Source organism: Biomphalaria glabrata, chromosome 16 (genome assembly GCF_947242115.1).
Source record: "Biomphalaria glabrata chromosome 16, xgBioGlab47.1, whole genome shotgun sequence".
Taxonomy (NCBI): Eukaryota; Metazoa; Mollusca; class Gastropoda; family Planorbidae; genus Biomphalaria; species Biomphalaria glabrata.
In genome coordinates, this window is record NC_074726.1 from 2626392 (window position 1) to 2644793 (window position 18402).

General features: G+C 36.2%; 1 protein-coding gene across 4 annotated transcripts in view; it reads right to left on the bottom strand.

Annotated features, from left to right (window-relative positions):
- The window catches only part of LOC106052102 (uncharacterized), a 33086-nt gene extending 17410 nt beyond the window's left edge, over positions 1–15676 (bottom strand). Inside the window, exon 1 of one of the 4 annotated variants that reach the window (XM_056013614.1) lies at positions 15529–15676. In XM_056013614.1, the coding sequence (XP_055869589.1) occupies positions 15529–15551 (23 nt within the window). In that variant the 5' untranslated portion in view covers positions 15552–15676. Of the gene's footprint in view, positions 1–1184; positions 1582–12014; positions 12268–15528 lie in introns of those variants that run through there. The other 3 variants (XM_056013616.1, XM_056013617.1, XM_056013615.1) reach the window with 3 other exon arrangements.
- Between the last annotated feature and the right edge of the window lie 2726 nt (positions 15677–18402).

Consider the following 18402-nt stretch of genomic DNA (forward strand, 5'->3'; position numbering starts at 1 on the left):
AGCTTGGCCCTGGCAGCGCCAGAGAATGAATATTTGTTCATTTCCATAATAATAATAACAATATACCCCATTGTTATATCAACCGAGGGATATTAACAACTGACCTCACAGACACCTTCAAGGCCCTTAACATTCCTAGGAACATCCTCGTTGCCTGTCAGAGGGCGGTACTGCTTTAAACCTGCCGGTTCACCAGAAAATTCCTCAGTGGAAACTGTTAAAGGGACTACGATGAATTTTGTTTCTCTTTAACGAAACTCGACCCTGGCAGTGCCAGAGAATGACTACTCGTTCGTTTCCAACGTAATAATAATAAAAGCTTTCAAAGGGCAGTAACGTTGCAGACATGCCACATCACCAGTAAACTTCTCAGTGGACATTGTTAAATGGACTACCATGAATTTTGCTTCTCTCTAACAAAGCTTGACCTTGACAGTACCAAAGACTCTCTATATATACTTCTCTTCGTCGCCCTACCATGCGGGACACGCACGCAAGCCGACTCTCTAGCACTCGATGAAAAAAGTCATGGAAAGATAACTCTTTTGTTCGTGCAAGTCGGACTAGCGTAACTTTTGCGAGAGCGCGGCTCAGAAAAAAAAAGGGGGGGGGGTGAAAACAAGCAATCTTCTCTGTATTCATATAATCAGGGCCGGCCCTAACAATTGCGGGGCCCTATGCGAAACGGATTGCACTGGGCCCAGTCTCGGTAGGAATAAGCATAATGTCAAAATTAAGATTTTGTATTAGAAAATACATTCATTTTTGTAATATTTTTATTACATTATTTTATTTTATGGAAAGGTGATAGTGACTTTTTTTTTAATCACTCGTACGATTGGCACTCCATACTGACAATTGTGTCTATTTTCAGATTTTAATAATTTCAGGAGATTTACACAACTCTTTCGCATTTCCAGGAGACCCTGGAAAATCAGGAGGCCGGGGAAAACCCTGTCATTATATATAAGTTATAATGTTTTAATTTCATATTTTACACCTAGAGTTACCCCACGTAACTTTCACGAGAGCGCGGCTCAAAAAAAAAAAAGGGGGAGGGGGGGGAAGAACAAGTAATCTTCTCTTCATTCACCCATCACTAAATAGCAGCGTATGCTACGCCGTGGGTCGACTAGTGTCTCTATCACAATAATAACACTATAAGCAAACTTTGTCCTACATACCTGATAACAGAATCCAAAAAAAAAAAAAATTTGATAAAACTTGTTGAGTTGTTTCTACTATAAAAGGCAACAAGTTTTTACAAAAGAAACAGATTGACACTAAGAGTTACAATGTAAATGTAACAGTCCATGAATGATTGATGTAGTTGTATCGTATAAAACACACAATATTGAATCTTACTAGAAAGACAATACGAATATTCCTTTTGTCTATAAATTACAAGATGTCAACAAAACGGTGGCAATGTCAAGGCAACAAGAATGAGAGACAAAGGGAAAAATGACAGGAGAAACTTGAGGATAAGAAGAAAGAGAGAGAGAGAGAGAGAGAGAGAAAGAGTTTATGTCTCTGAAGACGCAGCCTATCCTTACGTTTACGGTATTCTAGCCAATGGTTGGAATGTATAAGGTTATATCGCCTTGAGCACAGAAGCCAGTAAGAAACGGGGAGGTGTAGACGATCCAGGACACGTTCGCTACGGGGGGGGGGGGGAGGACCTGGTTCATTATTTGTTTGAATTTTAAAGGGAAGGGACCTGCGTTAACTATTTGTACGAGGTCACGGGGGATCAAGGCTCTAGTTGACAACTGGCATGCCGTATCCTTAAAGTTCTTGTGTAGTTGGACAGATTAGAATTGTTTTTTTTTTTATTATGATAATCTTGAAAACTAAAGTTATATCATATTATCATTGTAATGCATTTGATTTGCTTACGTATTTCAAACGCCTTGTCAATAAACCCATTGCAATTAGGGCGATAATATCTTACCTATGGAATTTACTAGTCAGGTCAGTTAGGACCAGGGACCTAGACCTATATTTTGCCTCAAACCAAATGTAAAATTAAAACAGACGGGCATAAAACATTGGAAGTTTGTAGATATCTAGAATTTTCGTGACTTAGATATGATTAAGATTAAATTCTAAATTTTGTAAGAAAATGTTGTTAAGAATCTGTTTTAAATGATAGATAATGTGTCCAGCCTCCAGCACATATCCACAGCAAATCTACTTGTACATGTTTAGCAAAGACACAACGAAAAATGACAAGCCTCTTCATCTCGACTGCTCGTCAAACAGCGTATTTGCTTCAGAAGGGGCAAAATATCTAGGTCACATCTGGGTCTGCAGATTTACGATAAATTAAAATGCACTCTTAATTTATAATCAAACTCGATTATAGTTCGTGTAATTAAGAGTCCTTGTGATCACATTAAATTTCCACAATGATCAATATAGCAGTTTTAGTCTTAGCCTTACTATGTTTATCAATGAATTCATTACTTTTCTTGACAACTAAAGCTTGACTGATACTTAGAACGTATTATTACAGAACTTTGTCCCACGCAAAGGAACAAGAAATGTTTTTTTTTTCACCATAGTGTCTTGACAATATTTATATATTTGTTGGTTTTCATCATGCTCTGGCTGTAACGCAAGGGACAGAGATGGAAAAGTGGTTTGAGTGCTGGGACAAGTCCCAAAAAGCCCGTGGAGTCTGGGACAGCATGAGGCGGTGGAGGCTGTCCAGGCTTGAGCAAGCTATTATAGCACAGTGCAGAACAGGCCACTGTCCTGTTGGCTCATATTTCTCACTGCTATGGCCAAATTTTGATTCACAGTGCGCCAGCTGCGGGGAAGAAGAGGAAGCCGTGCCTCATATTCTGTTTGACTGCCCCAGACTTGCTGATCTCCGTCTCAACAGGTCTGGGAAACCAAAAATTCTCGACCTGTATGGTGACATGTATGCACTACGCAAGACAGCAGGGTTTCTGTCCAGGGCTTTTGCAAGAGAGGATTTGAGCCTCTCAAGCCCTCACTCAAATGGAGTTTGATGATGTTGATGATGATTTAATTTTGTGAGACAAAAATTTAAAAAAAAACAACAGAACTTTGATAAAAAGAAAATCATGAGACAACAGAAAAACAAAGTTATCTGAGTTTTGTGACCTGAGTTCAATGCTCCCGTTTTATTCATTAATAATAGTATCTAGCCTAGAAAACATTTTCTTTGATTAGAAAACGATTGAACATTATATTGGCAAAATAATAAAGTATCTATCATGTTCAGTTATAAATAAATATATATATATATTATGTGTATTTTTCTGTTGTGTTGTCTTTATATGAGAAAAGAGTCCTTGTAATCACAACAAATTTCCGTAAGGATCAATAAAGCAGTCTTAGTCTTAGTCTTAGACACACCCTGCGAAAACCAGCTACCAATGTTGCAAGGCAGGCACTTGACTGGAACTCACAAGGAAAGAGGAAAGTGGGCAGACCCAAGCAAACCTGGAAGAGGTCAGTCATCAGTGAAGCTGGGAGTACTGGAATAACATGGGAGCAGATGAAGAAAGCTGCTCAGAGCCGAGTTCGGTGGAGAGGTGTGGTTGTGGCCCTATGCTCCCCTGGGAGTGCACAGGATTAAGTAAGTAAGTAAATATACATATAAATATGTTTGTAAATATGTTTGTTTGTAAAATGTTTTACATGTTTTGGATGTTTCTTCAGAGTTGAAGATAATTACTTCCTAGTCCAAACCTCCCGCAGGACGACGGGGGATGGAAGCGGGCAGGGTTTAAACCCGGGAACATCGATAAATCTGAACGAAAGTCCAGTGCGCAAACCGCACGACCAGGCTTCCATCCTATTTATATATATAATGCTAAAACAAGAAAGAGATATTCTGTTTTCCTTACAACTTCGATATCTTATTACCCAGACATCCATACATTTTTGTTCTAGACATAAGATACTCTAGGATTGTGGGTAAAGTGATAAGGTCAAGGTAACCTAATTGTGCGCGTTGTGAAACGAGGTCACGTGTGTACACACTTAAGAGAAAGACAATAGCCCTATGCAAGCCATTGTCGTCTGCTAAGGATTGGCCCGAGGGAACAAGAAAAGAACTTCTTATGGATGTAGGGAAATAATCACGCAGCTCCAGATGCGACCTACATATTTTGCGACATTCGACGCTGACATAACCATTGTCCGCAGGTGGTCGAGTTAGATTCTCTTTTCGTCTTCTACGTCTATCCTCTGCAGAGGATTTTCTTTTGGTCTTGGTAAATGACACTAGTAGTTTCTGGAGCCGCCTGCAGCCAGGTACTGGACTAATACAGAACGGAATTCAGCCCGAGCATGGTAGCAGAGATGGTAAAGTAAGAAACAATTCTGTGTGTCTAAGGCAAACTATTTTGTGTGTTTTGGTGTTCATCATTCTGTTTTCATTTTTCATCGGGTCATTACATATCCTTATATTCCATATCATCTATATTATTAATCTATAACATCTTTTCATTGAGTTATTACAATATTTATCGGCTGGTGTAGTTTGAAATAAGACATTAACTAAAATTCAGTCTTATGTTTTGTTTTACATGTTTTTGGATGTTCCTTCAGAGCTGAAGATAGTTTAGTTCCTAGTCCAAACCTCCCGCAGGACGACGGGGGATGGGAGCGGGCAAGGTTTGAACCCTGGACCATCGATAAATCCATACGACAGCCCATCGCGCAAACCGCACGACCAGGCAGCCATCCAGTACACCGTAAACCTACTGTTTTGGGTTAGGGTTAGGCAACCATCCAGTACACCGTAAACCTACTGTTTTGTAAGCCTCCCTATTGAAATCACCTCGTTTGTAATCCTCTCTTTTGTAAGCCCACAATTTTAAATACTTTTTTTTTAATTCCTCATTTGGTTCCATAGTTTGATTTGTTAAAACAAGGATTTCTAAATATTTCTGTATAATTTTATCTTCGTACTTAGGATTATGCCAGCGCTACATGTAGCAAAATATGTAGGTGGCAGCTCGGACTGCGTAGCCACGGGAAATACTGCATTCCTCATTAATCTTGGACACGAAGACAAGTGTGATGAACTGGCCGAAGGATTGTATTAATAATTTGATGAATTCATATGAAATGACCATCACACTTGCCGGGGATTATATGATTAAACTTGACAATTCAATGAAATGAAGAAAGAAACATCTCTCTGTATTTTCTTCAAACTTCTTTAATAACTTCTTCAACTTTCACATCAAATTAACTTCTTAATTCAATAACAACTTGACACTTCATAAATAAAACTTAAAGATACATAAAACTTCACTTAGTATAACTTCAACTTCAACTACTAAAACTTTACTTAATGGACCCGCTAATATCACAAAACTTATTACTAATCAAGAACTGAGCGAGGACCCCGACTAACTGACTTTCCCCTTATTTATACTTTCTTTGATCGTACATTCCAGAATCATGGAACCTTCTCAGATAATTATTTTAGTAACTTTGACCTTCTAGAAGCTGACGTGTGCTATTTTTTCCCTTAACCTCTTTCTTTGATTGGATACCTAAAATTAACTTGTTTACGCTGGACACTTGCACTGGTTTGAACTCGAGCTTCTAGAAACTGGTCGAAATAGGTCACAGACTTGACTCGTGACAACAAGCCTTATGATTATTATTATGATGATATAATATTACAGAAACGACTTTTTAAATTTACGATTCTTGAGAAACAGTTTCTGTAACAGTAACACACATCCTGCTATTTGAGATGGTTCGTTTTTGTGTTTTTTTTAAAGCGGCAAATGTTTATTCGGTAAATAATAAAAAAAGAAAATAGGCCAGCTTACATGTCACCTGGTAGGTGGCAAGAAGACAGTTCTGCGCTAGTTTTTGTTTCCGGTTTCACCCCCCCCCCCCCACTTTCCATTTTACTGTTTCTTCTCCTCCCATCCAGAGCTGTTTTAAATAGACTCGAAAGAAAAAATGGTAACCTCCTCACCTTTATCTTATATAATACAGACGTTACTTCAAAAAAGAAGATGATTACGTCCTACGCGTCATGCATTTAGTCATGCATATTAACCAATGACTTAAATTCTGCCAAGTCACTAGTTTTCCTGGCTGGCTCAGGCAACCCATTCCATGCTCTAATAGCACTAGAGAAGAAGGAGCACTTGTACAAATATTGAACGAGGAATATGTTTTTATATTTGTGTCTTTCTGAGTATTTTATTCAATTTTGTTTTTGTATTTGAAGATTATGGTTCAGTGTTTTATATATGATTGCTACTTTACTTTTAAGTCTTCTCCCCTGAAGGCTTTCTAAATTTAATGATTCCACTAACGGTGTTACTCTAGTCAAATATTTGTTTGTTATGAATCTCACTGCTCTATTTTGTGTCTGTTCCAGTTTCTTAATGTTTTCTTGAGTTGAGGGGTCCCAAACAGAGGATGCATATTCTATTATTGGCCTAACCAAGGTTAAATACCATTTTAGTTGTATATTCTTTTTTGTTGTTGTTGTATAGAAATTTCTTTTAAGAATATATTAAGGAAATATATCAATATAGATTCATTTACAAGACACTAACCAAAAGCACCAATAATATCAGAATTTGATGCCCACTAAAAGCAGTGGAGATCAACCGGTATAAAAAAAGTGCCCTATAAATCATAAATAGCTTTAAAAAAAATATATTAAAATAGCCACAATTTCTTTTAGTTGAGTTGGTAAGAATAATTTTACATATTTAAATTCAGCTAACAAATACCATTTTGATCTCATCAAACAAGTGATCTTATTTTCAGTTTTATTTTCTAACAATAGTTTTCCAACTTTTTCTTAGAAATTGTCTAATTATGTTTAAAAAAAAAACTAACTATTTTTTCAAAAGTCCCAGGCTTAAAGAGCACTGTCTTAATTAGTTTACGTATTGTGAATAACGCCAGATACACACCCGACACCTAAAGAAAAGCTACTCACGAAATCAAGAGACAGTACATAAAAAAAAAGTTAAAATCGACCACTTAAGACAATTGTTTTGACTGCATTGCCAACGGCAACATAAGTAGGTCATAGATGAGTCAGCCAGTTGAAATAATGCACAATTATTTCATCTTTGGGCTAGAAAACAAAACATGATTATTTTCTTTAGTTGTATAATCTTCTGCCCTGTAATCCACAATTAAATTGGTCGTCACATTGGAAATGAGTTCTTATCTTATCTTATATAATACAGACGTTACTTCAAAAAAGAAGATGATTACATCCTACGCGTCATGCATTGAGACATGCATATTAACCAATGACATAAATTCTGCCAAGTCACTGGTTTTCCTGGCTAGCTCAGGCAACCCATTCCATGCTCTAATCGCACAAGGGAAGAAGGAGTATTTGTACAAATTAGTTCTAGCATCTTGTCAGACTCTGGGGCCTGAGTTTTGAGACTAAATAACAGAAGTCCTGGTAGGCAGTTTTATAGCTTGTGAAATATTTAATAGTCTAGTATTTGATGGCGTTATTTACAGTGACAGCTTATTCTGGCTGCTTTTATTAAATATATATTCTCTTTTCTTAATTAATCCCTGGTGTTGTTGTTGTTGTTTTTTTATTGTTGAAAGGCCTACTTTTATGTGTCCATATCCAATTCATGTCAGGAGTTCACAACAAAAAATGCCCTAAGTAGTTTTTAATATTTTTTTTACAAAGCTTATATCAGCTCACGCTGTCTGTCTGTCTGTCTGTCTGTCTGTTAAAAAATTGTGTACACGTTATTTCTCCGACACCCAATATCGGATAAGGCTGAAAGTTTGAACAATTATTTCTTTTACCTGACAAAACAAGGATCAATTTTTTAAAAATCGCCAGTTAGTTAATTAATTTTGGTAATTAGTTATTTTATTTGGTATCTGGAACAAGGGAAAGAAATAGTGGTGGTGTTATAAGCTGAATTGGTCCCCTTTATTTGTCGCCGTTTTAAAGTAAGTTTGAAATAAACAACAGATAACTATACAATCTTCTATTTTATAGATAACTATACAATCTTCTATTTTCATACGCACCTCACTAACAGAGTGGTTAGAGTATTGGCTTGAGGAGGCTTGAATAATGAGTTCAAATTCAGGTCGTTCCCCCCCCCCCCTTTTTTTTTAATGCTTTTATTAAATATTGTTGCACGTGCTAAAGAGTAAACTCACTAACATCAAGCGCCACCTCGCGAGAGGGAGAAGAAGCCCAGAGCACTCTCTGTTTAAACATCGGCCATTGACATTACAAGAATGATCGGCCTCTTTAGGGAATTCTTTGCATTCGTTTTATTTGAATTAGTTAGTGATTAGAAGGCCACTAAATAAATATTAGAAAACTGGGGACGAAATCTTATATAACAATAACAATACAGTAGGCAATGTAGTCGAACGGCCAATAGTACAGTACCTACGTAAGGAACACTTTGCACATTCTGAGTATTGAGCGGAACACTTTGCACATTCTGAGTATTGAGCGGAACACTTTGCACATTCTGAGTATTGAGCGGAACACTTTGCACATTCTGAGTATTGAGCGGAACACTTTGCACATTCTGAGTATTGAGCGGAACACTTTGCACATTCTGGGTATTGAGCGGAACACTTCGCACATTCTGGGTATTGAGCGGAACACTTTGCACATTCTGAGTATTGAGCGGAACACTTTGCACATTCTGAGTATTGAGCGGAACACTTTGCACATTCTGAGTATTGAGCGGAACACTTTGCACATTCTGAGTATTGAGCGGAACACTTTGCACATTCTGAGTATTGAGCGGAACACTTTGCACATTTTGAGTATTGAGCGGAACACTTTGCACATTCTGAGTATTGAGCGGAACACTTTGCACATTCTGAGTATTGAGCGGAACACTTTGCACATTCTGAGTATTGAGCGGAACAATTTGCTTATTTTTTTAAGAGAGATTAATTCTCGTGGTAGTTTCTATTTAATTATTCCAGCAGTTCGTGGAACACCAATACAGTCCTGGCGGAACACCTATGCAGTCCTGGCGGAACACCTATACAGTCCTGGCGGAACACCTTTGCAGTCCTGGCGGAACACCTATGCAGTCCTCCCGCAACACCTATGCAGTCCTGGCGGAACACCTATGCAGTCCTCCCGCAACACCAATACAGTCCTGGCGGAACACCTATGCAGTCCTCCCGCAACACCAATACAGTCCTGGCGGAACACCTATGCAGTCCTCCCGCAACACCAATACAGTCCTGGCGGAACACCTATGCAGTCCTCCCGCAACACCAATACAGTCCTGGCGGAACACCTATGCAGTCCTTCCGCAACACCAATACAGTCCTGGCGGAACACTAGGGTTCCGCGGAATACAGTTTGGGAAACATTGGGCTAAGAAGCAATAATCTTGATGTCTGACGGAACTATAAGTAAGTAAAACAATACACTGCGAAGGACCAGGGAAGATTAGGGGAAGACAAACAGAAGAAAAATGTATTTCCTGCTTGGAAAATCCTTTTCTATGTCATGGTTCAACGGTTTTGACCTTATTATTAACATGCGAGCGTGTAAAGGGGACATGCGCAGTAGACCGAAATGACGTAGGGCCCAATTTTGTTGTTGCTGTTATTGTTGCTGTTGCATCCTATTAGCTGATATGCGTGGCAATGCGTGGTGTAGTAGCGTTTTGGTCACTGACATGAAGGTCGACTCGCCCTCCTAAATTCAGTGCTTCCGTTGTTTTTTTTTTATGTTTTTTTAAATAGCCTAAATAATCTGGATATTTAAAAAACAATCCCTTATAAATTACAACTCATAATGTTTTTATAAAGTCAAGGAAATGCATGTTTTATTTCAAAGCTTATATCAGCTCTCTATGTCTGTCTGTCAGTCTGTCTGTCTGTCCGCTTATACACGTTATTTCTCCCACACCCAACATTAAAACTTTGCACAGTTATTCATTGGCACAGACAAGACACGAATCAATAAAAAGGTAACCAATTAGTAATTAATTATTTTGTTTGAAACCTACAAGGGAGACTAATTAGTTGTCCTCCTTCAGTCGTAGAACGCCTATGGCTCATCTCAAACACTTTTTCATGTGGCTGTGGAGCCCCTATTTTGGAGACTCTCCCTTCAACAAGGGAAACTAATCCTTCAGTATTCACATATATGGCTAAATACGTTGGGTTCAGTCCACTTCAATAATTGTTAACCCTATTTCACCCTCACCCATTCTCCGATCAAGTTGATACTTTTAAAAATTATTTATTAATTAATACAATTATTTATTGTACCTAACAAAACACGAATAATTTTTAAAAATAGCCGATTTGTCAATTAATTATTGATAATTAATTATTTTGTTTTCTACCAATATAAGGGAATTAACTTTTATATAGTTGATATAGTTTTAAGGGCGAAGTTCTTCCCCTTTAGTTAAGCTTTGTTTTTTTAAGGATTATTATATTTTGTATGTTAACAGTAAATATTTAGATATTAGTTAGCGGATAAAGAAGTAAATAGTTTACTCATCAAGTCTGTGCCAGTAAAACCCAGATCTTGGAAAATATAGTTAGGAGCATTGCTTTCTTTATCTTATCTTATAGATTACAGACGTTACTTCAAAAGAGAAGATAATTACGTCCTAAGCATTTCATATGTCAATCCAGGCATGCTTGTTAATCAATGACTTAAACTCTGTTAGGTCATTGGCTTTCCTGGCTCATTGGTGGTTAAGGTCGGTTTAGTTAATTAATTCTAGACTTTTTATTTTTCGGTTGACCATGGTTAACGAATAGGCCTATGTCATGTCGCCAGCACAACGAGCAACAGCCTTTACTAATGTTAGGTCGGGTGGACTCAAAAATCACTCAATTAAAATCCCAGTCTTCCCAACGACTCGAACCCGGGATCCCAATTCGGAAGCCAAGCGCATTACCACTCAGCCACCGCGCTTTCGCCAGAATGTAATAATGAGAATGTAATAATGAGAATGTAATAATCAGAATGTAATAATCATAATGTAATATTCAGAATGTAATAATCAGAATGTAATAATCAGAATGTATAAATGTGAATGTAATAATCAGAATGTAATAATCAGAATGTAATAATCAGAATGTATAAATGAAAATGTAATAATAAGAATGTAGTAATGATAATGTAATAATCAGAATGTAATAATCAGAATGTAATAATCAGAATGTAATAATCAGAATGTAATAATCAGAATGTATAAATGAGAATGTAATAATCAGAATGTAATAATAAAAATGTAGTAATCAGAATGTAATAATCAGAATGTAATAATCAGAATGTAATAATCAGAATGTATAAATGAGAATGTAATAATCAGAATGTAATAATCAGAATGTAATAATCAGAATGTATAAATGAGAATGTAATAATCAGAATGTAATAATCAGAATGTAATATTCAGAATGTAATAATCAGAATGTAAAAATCAGAATGTAATAATCAGAATGTAATAAAAAGAATGTAATAAACAGAATGTAATAATAAAAATGTAATAATGAGAATGTAATAATCTTCAATTCTAATGGAACGTCCAAAAGACGTCAACAAACAAATGTGATTTCAGGAAATTTATTGTGTATTAAAATGTGTAATGGATGTGAGCTGCTTTCTTTTGGAGAGAAGGGGAGAGGGAACGGGGAAAATTTTTTCCCTTGTTCTTTTAATCTAACATTCAAAAAATTTTTAAGAACAAAAAATATTGCTCTATAAGCTGTATAAATGAGGTCTTGTCTTTTTTTAATTTAAAAAAAAAAAGTCTTTTTAACATTTTTCTTGTTCGCCATTCTTTTTAACTCTTTCTTTCCTAACTAACGATACCAACGTTGATTCCATCAGAATGTGGTAAATAATTAAGGAGAGAAAGAGTTAAATAATACAGAGGCCGCGCCGTAATTGGCATATCAAAAAATAAAGTTCATTATTTTAAGAGTTTGTTTTATTTTTTAAAGATAAATTTAAAGAAACAAAGATTGAATAAATCAGTACTTACTTATTTTAAACATGTATTCTCTAGGTGTCTCTAACATCAAATACTCTCATAAAAACTGTCTTTTTATATTTAGTACAGAACAAGCGCATGACTCAGTATGAAATTGAAATAAAACATAGCAGTGAAACTGACCGGTACTTTCGTGATCTCCCATTATGATTGGTATTGATCATGGCCCTGTTTCTACTAATAGATTATTTTCTGGTTAAAGTGTTTTGTTTTTTGTTTCCTAGCCCCCTGGACACGTGATAGCTAGATCGAGGATATCCTGGATAGTGAATGAGAGTGAGAGAGATAAACAGACGGGGGATATTAATAACGTTGTTTTTTTATTTATTTGCATCACTCCGCCTATCAGAGTTGGCGGAAGTAGTTGAGAAATGTTTCCGATGTAAAAGGTAGTCCCATCCATTCGGAGTACAATGACAACAATGTCACAAGATCAGACATTTTTACTTTTGAGACAAATCAATGAGTTTGTTCCTATGACCTATGACTTTTGTTGTTTGTTTGTTTTTTTTGGTGACCAGGAAAAGGTGTGACTGTGACAATGACACTAAAAAAAAAGTTTATGGTCCATGTGATAGAAAGGATATCCTGAAGGACAGCAAGGGAGATAATTAGTTTCCTTGCAGCAAAAAAAAATTAAAAATCTAATTTATAAGAAAATACTTTAAAAACAAATGCAAAGCTTATTTAAGAGGGAAAAAATCACTACAATATCTTTCAATACGACAATGTTTAACTCCCTTTTCTATATAAACCAAAATTAATTAATTACCACTTTTTTATTAAATTTATTTTATTGATTCATGTGTTGTCATAGACTATGAAGAAAAGTGAAAACTTTCGACTTTCTACTTCTTAGTGAATCTTGATATGAACGTAGCTTTTTATGTCCATTTATAGCGTCGTGTGTTATGTAAGTGTTCGTCTATATTTCATTACATTCATTTGTTAATGTATATTTGTAGAAAAGAAAATCAGTTGTTAGAATGGTGATTAAGAAGACGTTAATTAACAAATCCTAACAAAAAAATATATTTTTTGCCAGGTCTGTTCTACTGTCTCCTCTTCTAGAAGCTCTTCTAGGAGCTGGAACTTGTTTGATAAGGTGACTTTGAACTCTTCCTGTTTTGTGCAGTCTTTCAGCGCAAATGGTATTGTAAATACCAGAAAGTAACCAAAAAAAATATAAAAAAATATTTTTAAAAAAAAACTAAAGTAAAGTCATATGGACCAGTCTGGAAAAGTCATGTAGCTGAATCAAATTTGTAATAGATCTAGATTCCAGACTAATAATAATAAATCTGTGCGGTTAGAAATATTTGTGCCTATTGTTTTTGTCTAGCGCTATTTCTCAATACGCTATGACCCTATCCCTTGCCTGGACAAGTTATATATTGTTAGCTACAAAATTTAAAGCCGCGACCACATCAGTCAAATTCATTTTTTTTTTCCCTTTGTTCGATATGCCAAACAAAATAATTAATTACCAATAGTCAATTAATTATTTTTTTAAAGTGATTCTTGTGTTGGCATGTAAAAGAAATAATTGTGGACAATTTAAGCTTGATCCGAGATCGGGTGTCGGAGAAAAAAACGTGTACAAACATTGAGCAGACAGACAGACAGACAAACGGACAGACAGAGTGAGTTGATAAAAGGATTGTAAAAAGAGAGAGAAAATAAGCTTATAATAAGGCATTGTCTTCAACTCCGGAGGTCCTTACTTCACGTGACCTCGCAAGTCAGTTACGACCTGCCTAGTCTGCCATGTAAACAATGATGTCCGTTGAAGGAGGAAAGGTCTACACACGTTTTCTTTTTAAACATCAATCTATTCAACAGGGTGAAGAGACATCTATAAAAAAAAAAAATAAAGTTCCCCTTTCAGACCTTGTGGTCTATAGGGCAGATGATATAAAGGTCATCTGATTCTTTGGCCTACGGTTAACGAGGGTGTCATGTGTCCAGCACAACGACCAACCGCCTTTACTTTTCCCCAACTAATGTCAGGTACCCATTAGAGCTGGGTGGACTCAGAGGCGCCTAGGGATTCCGAAATAAAATCCCAGTCTTCACCAGGATTCAAACCCGGGACCCCGGGTTCAGAAGCCAAGCGCTTTACCGCTCAGCCAGCACGCCTCCAAGAGACTTCTATGTTTAGCATGAAAAGAGAAAAGATATCTATGGGTTTTGTGTGAGTGTTCTGATCCAGCCGAGTTTTAATTAATCCTAATCATCTTTTAAAAGGTATAGATATGTTTGTTGTTAATGTGTGTCTAATTAAACACAGATACTTTTTAGCAAACCAGTAATATTAAAAAGAAAAAAGTTAAAATACTACATAATCTTGCTATAATCATGGTTTTAAGGTTTTATTAGGTACTGTCACACCCCCATCACATACACTTACACATAACATGCACGTGAGAAGCAGGATATTCAGTCTCGATATCGGATCGGCAATGTACTCCCTGACCCATATATACAGCACAGATGATCAAAACAGAAACTAAACAGTTTTTAATTTCGTTTAATAAACAAGTTTCAATCCACAGACCCGTACTTCTGTATTTGTATATCTCTGTTTGAAGCATTTGAAGCCTGTTTCTATCTTTAAGAAGCAATTTCACATTCGATCTTCTACTTTTGTTTTTAGTAACAATATTTAAAAAAAAAACAATTAAAAGGATCTAAAAATAGAAAATGTTTGTGTGAAACGATAGAATGAAAAAATGTAAACCAGCTTTCAACAAAACAAAACAATAAGTTTGAAACCTCAACAAAACGAAATAGTTTTTAAAGTCATGCGCTGAGTTGAATCGATTTTGTATAGGTTTATTTAGGATAATAAAGAAGCTAAACTGCATAAAGATAGAAAAGGTAAAAAATTAACATGAGAGATAAATAGTTTGTTGACTTCATTCAGTCGTAATTACTATGGCTCATCCATAGACATAAATAAATATAGACTGGCCGATAAAAGAGTTTTATGAAACGAAAATTTGTGGTACTTTATTATACAGCATTTATGAGCAGTGTAGTTTTGTTTAATCTCTAAGAATGAAGATCATGCAACTTTTCAGAATTCGGAAATCCGACAACAATAGATATACATGTTTTCAAGTTACATAAAGTTTTTTCCTTTTTCCAGTCTATATCTATGTATGTCCATGGGCTCATCTCGTCTCTCTTTTTCATGTGCCTGTGAAGCTTTATTTTTAGCAGGTTAATGTGGCTTTCGCCAGCCATTTTTCGTTTGACACGCTTTTCTTCCAGAGCTGAGGCCCATGTTTTTTTTCTCTGTCAATAACTATTTCTTGGTCACTGTCTCGCTCCACAGAGTGCGGTCTAAGACCAGTAGTCATTATCAATATTCACTTCTTTGAGGTCCCATGTGATTACATCCACATAACAGTTTAATATTACAATAAATTATCTTAATCATTGACGGCAATCGTTTTAAAACAGTGAATTTGAAACAATTAGAAACCTATTCGACACTTACATTGCATTTTTACAGAATTCCATTTTCCAGGTCTTTCAAAAAATTACTTTTGTCCGACAAATCCAGATGAGAAAAGAATAAATGTATCGTTCTTGCTAGAAATAATTATAAATTTATGAAAAGAAGTTCTCCAAAAGAAAACAAAAAAAAAAAGTAAATGAGCGAAATTAAACTTTTAAAACGAATGTTTACACTGTCCTTAGAGATATCATTCACAGTGTAATGAACTTTGAACCCCCTGGCGACGTAAAACACACCAAGCCCGCTAAGTGCTTTACATCCGCAGGAAATAACGATGCATAGTGTTGCATAGGGTGTAGGTTTAGATCCACATCGTCAGAGGGCGGCACTTGGCGGTGCTCGAGGATTCGCCGTACATCACGGAGATACAAGATCACATTGAACAAAAGTAAACAAAAAAAAAAAGTAAAGTAGTAAAGGTCATCTGTTTCTGTGGCCCACGGTTAACGGTGTTATGTGGCCAGCACAATGACCAACCGCCTAACTTTTTCCCCAACTGTTATCAGGTACCCATAAGAGCTGGGTCATCTGTTTCTGTGGCCCACGGCTAACGAGGTTGTTATGTGGCCAGCACAACGACCAACCGCCAAACTTTTTCCCCAACTGTTATCAGGTACCCATAAGAGCTGGGTCATCTGTTTCTGTGGCCCACGGCTAACGAGGTTGTTATGTGGCCAGCACAACGACCAGCCGCCTTTACTTTTTCCCCAACTGTTATCAGGTACCCATAAGAGCTGGGTCATCTGTTTCTGTGGCCCACGGCTAACGAGGGTGTTAAGGGGCCAGCACAACGACCAGCCGCCTTTACATTTTCCTCAACCGTTATCAGGTACCCATTAGAGCTGGGTGGGCTCAGAGGCGCCCAAAGATCCCGAAATTTAAAATTCTAGTCTTCCCTAGGATTCGAACCCCGGAGCCCTGGTTTAAAAGCCAAGCGCTTTACCGCTCAGCCATCACACCTCCTTTTGGTGCATATTTATTCAGGGATTTTTGGAAGATCTTTGACTTTGATATGTGTATGCTTTTTAATAATGTGATGGAGTGTGTGTGTGTGTTTCTGATGTAGCCATGAGTAAAACTGTGGGGGATTATTGGTTTGATGGGTGTTATGAAGTGTGTGTGTGTGTGTTTGTTTCTATGGTGACGGTGGGCTAGCGATTGGTTGCGAATGATGTGTCACTGTCATTAGGTAGGGGAGACGATTCCAGATTGCCAGAATGAAATGACGCGTTTTTCTAGTGAGTTAGATTTTGTTTAGAATACCCTCATATATTAATTGTCTACGACATTTATTTAATTTTATATCAAGTTGATTTTTTTTCTATATAGTAATAAAAGTTATATATAATATTGTTCACAAATGAAGTTATTCAAGTTGTTTCAAGCTTTATTAGTTAAGATAAAATACGTCTACAGCGGTTTAGTTGTCTACCATCGACTTTGTGCTGGAAGTCCAAGGCCGTCAACATCAACGGGTTGAATAGATTGAGATCTAACCACGAGTAAAACTATGGTGGATTATTTGTTTGTTTAGCTTGAATAGATTGTGTTGTAACCACAAGAAAAAAGATAAAAGTCATTTGAAACTGGAGTTTATAGGTGTAAAATAAAGTCAAGATGATTTTGTTTAAAATAAAATAAAAATAACAAGAGAAGTTTTGCTGAGCTTTATTCCATTTTTATGTAACAAATGTATCAACTTTAATTGGACTAGATGTCTGGAGTTGAAACCGAACACAGATCTCTATCAACGGCACCCAATTTAGAATCTCAAGGTCATTAAAAGTGTACAGTATACATACGTAGTTTGGAATGTAGGTCTAGGCTAATTAGGACCAAGCGCTGACACTTGGCCAGCTTATATTCAAGATATTAAAACAATGACTTCGAATGGGAAGATCAGGAATGGGTGCAGGAGGTCACGTGACAACGCTGACTCAGTTGTGACCTGAATATTTTGCTACACCCGGGGGGGGGGGGTCTATTTAAATTCTGTTTTCGCCGTCTTTGCCTTTCCTCGTCAAGAGACTTTTTTTATATTGGGGATTTGGGGAGGGGGGGGATCTCAAATTTATTACAATTAGTCAAGCTAAGGGGAATATATACACATAAAACAAAGATTATTTAATAAAAGTGTAATTCTTATAAATCAGTTCAATGTATTGCAATGACACGAGGAGTTAATATATTCAATATTAGACTATTTCAATGTCCTACGTGACTTGAAGAAACTCGCAAACTCAATCTATTTAATGTAAATAGCACCTTGGAATTCTACTGGCAATATTAACGAAATAAAAATATAAAATTAGGCATTAGATGTCAAATAATATAACAGATTCATTCATTAAAAGACAAATATATATATATATATATATATATATATATATATATATATATATATATATATAATTATATATATATAATAGACCTATAAAATTAATTAAAAATTATGAGACAGACAAATTATTGTCAAAACATCTTGTCATTCTCAGCAGTTTGTGTAAAATGTACAAAAGACATTGAACTATTTATTAAATATGAAAACAAATAATGCTTTTGATAAAAGTCTAGCCCTAGCACCCAGTTCATGTCAGAGATGTCAACTTGGATGTCAACTTGGATGTCAACTTGGATGTCAAATTGGATGTCAACTTGGATGTCAACTTGGATGTCAACTTGGATGTCAACTTGGATGTTAAATTGGATGTTAAATTGGATGTCAACTTGGATGTTAAATTGGATGTCAACTTGGATGTTAAATTGGATGTCAACTTGGATGTTAAATTGGATGTCAATTTGGATGTTAAATTGGATGTCAACTTGGATGTCAACTTGGATGTTAAATTGGAT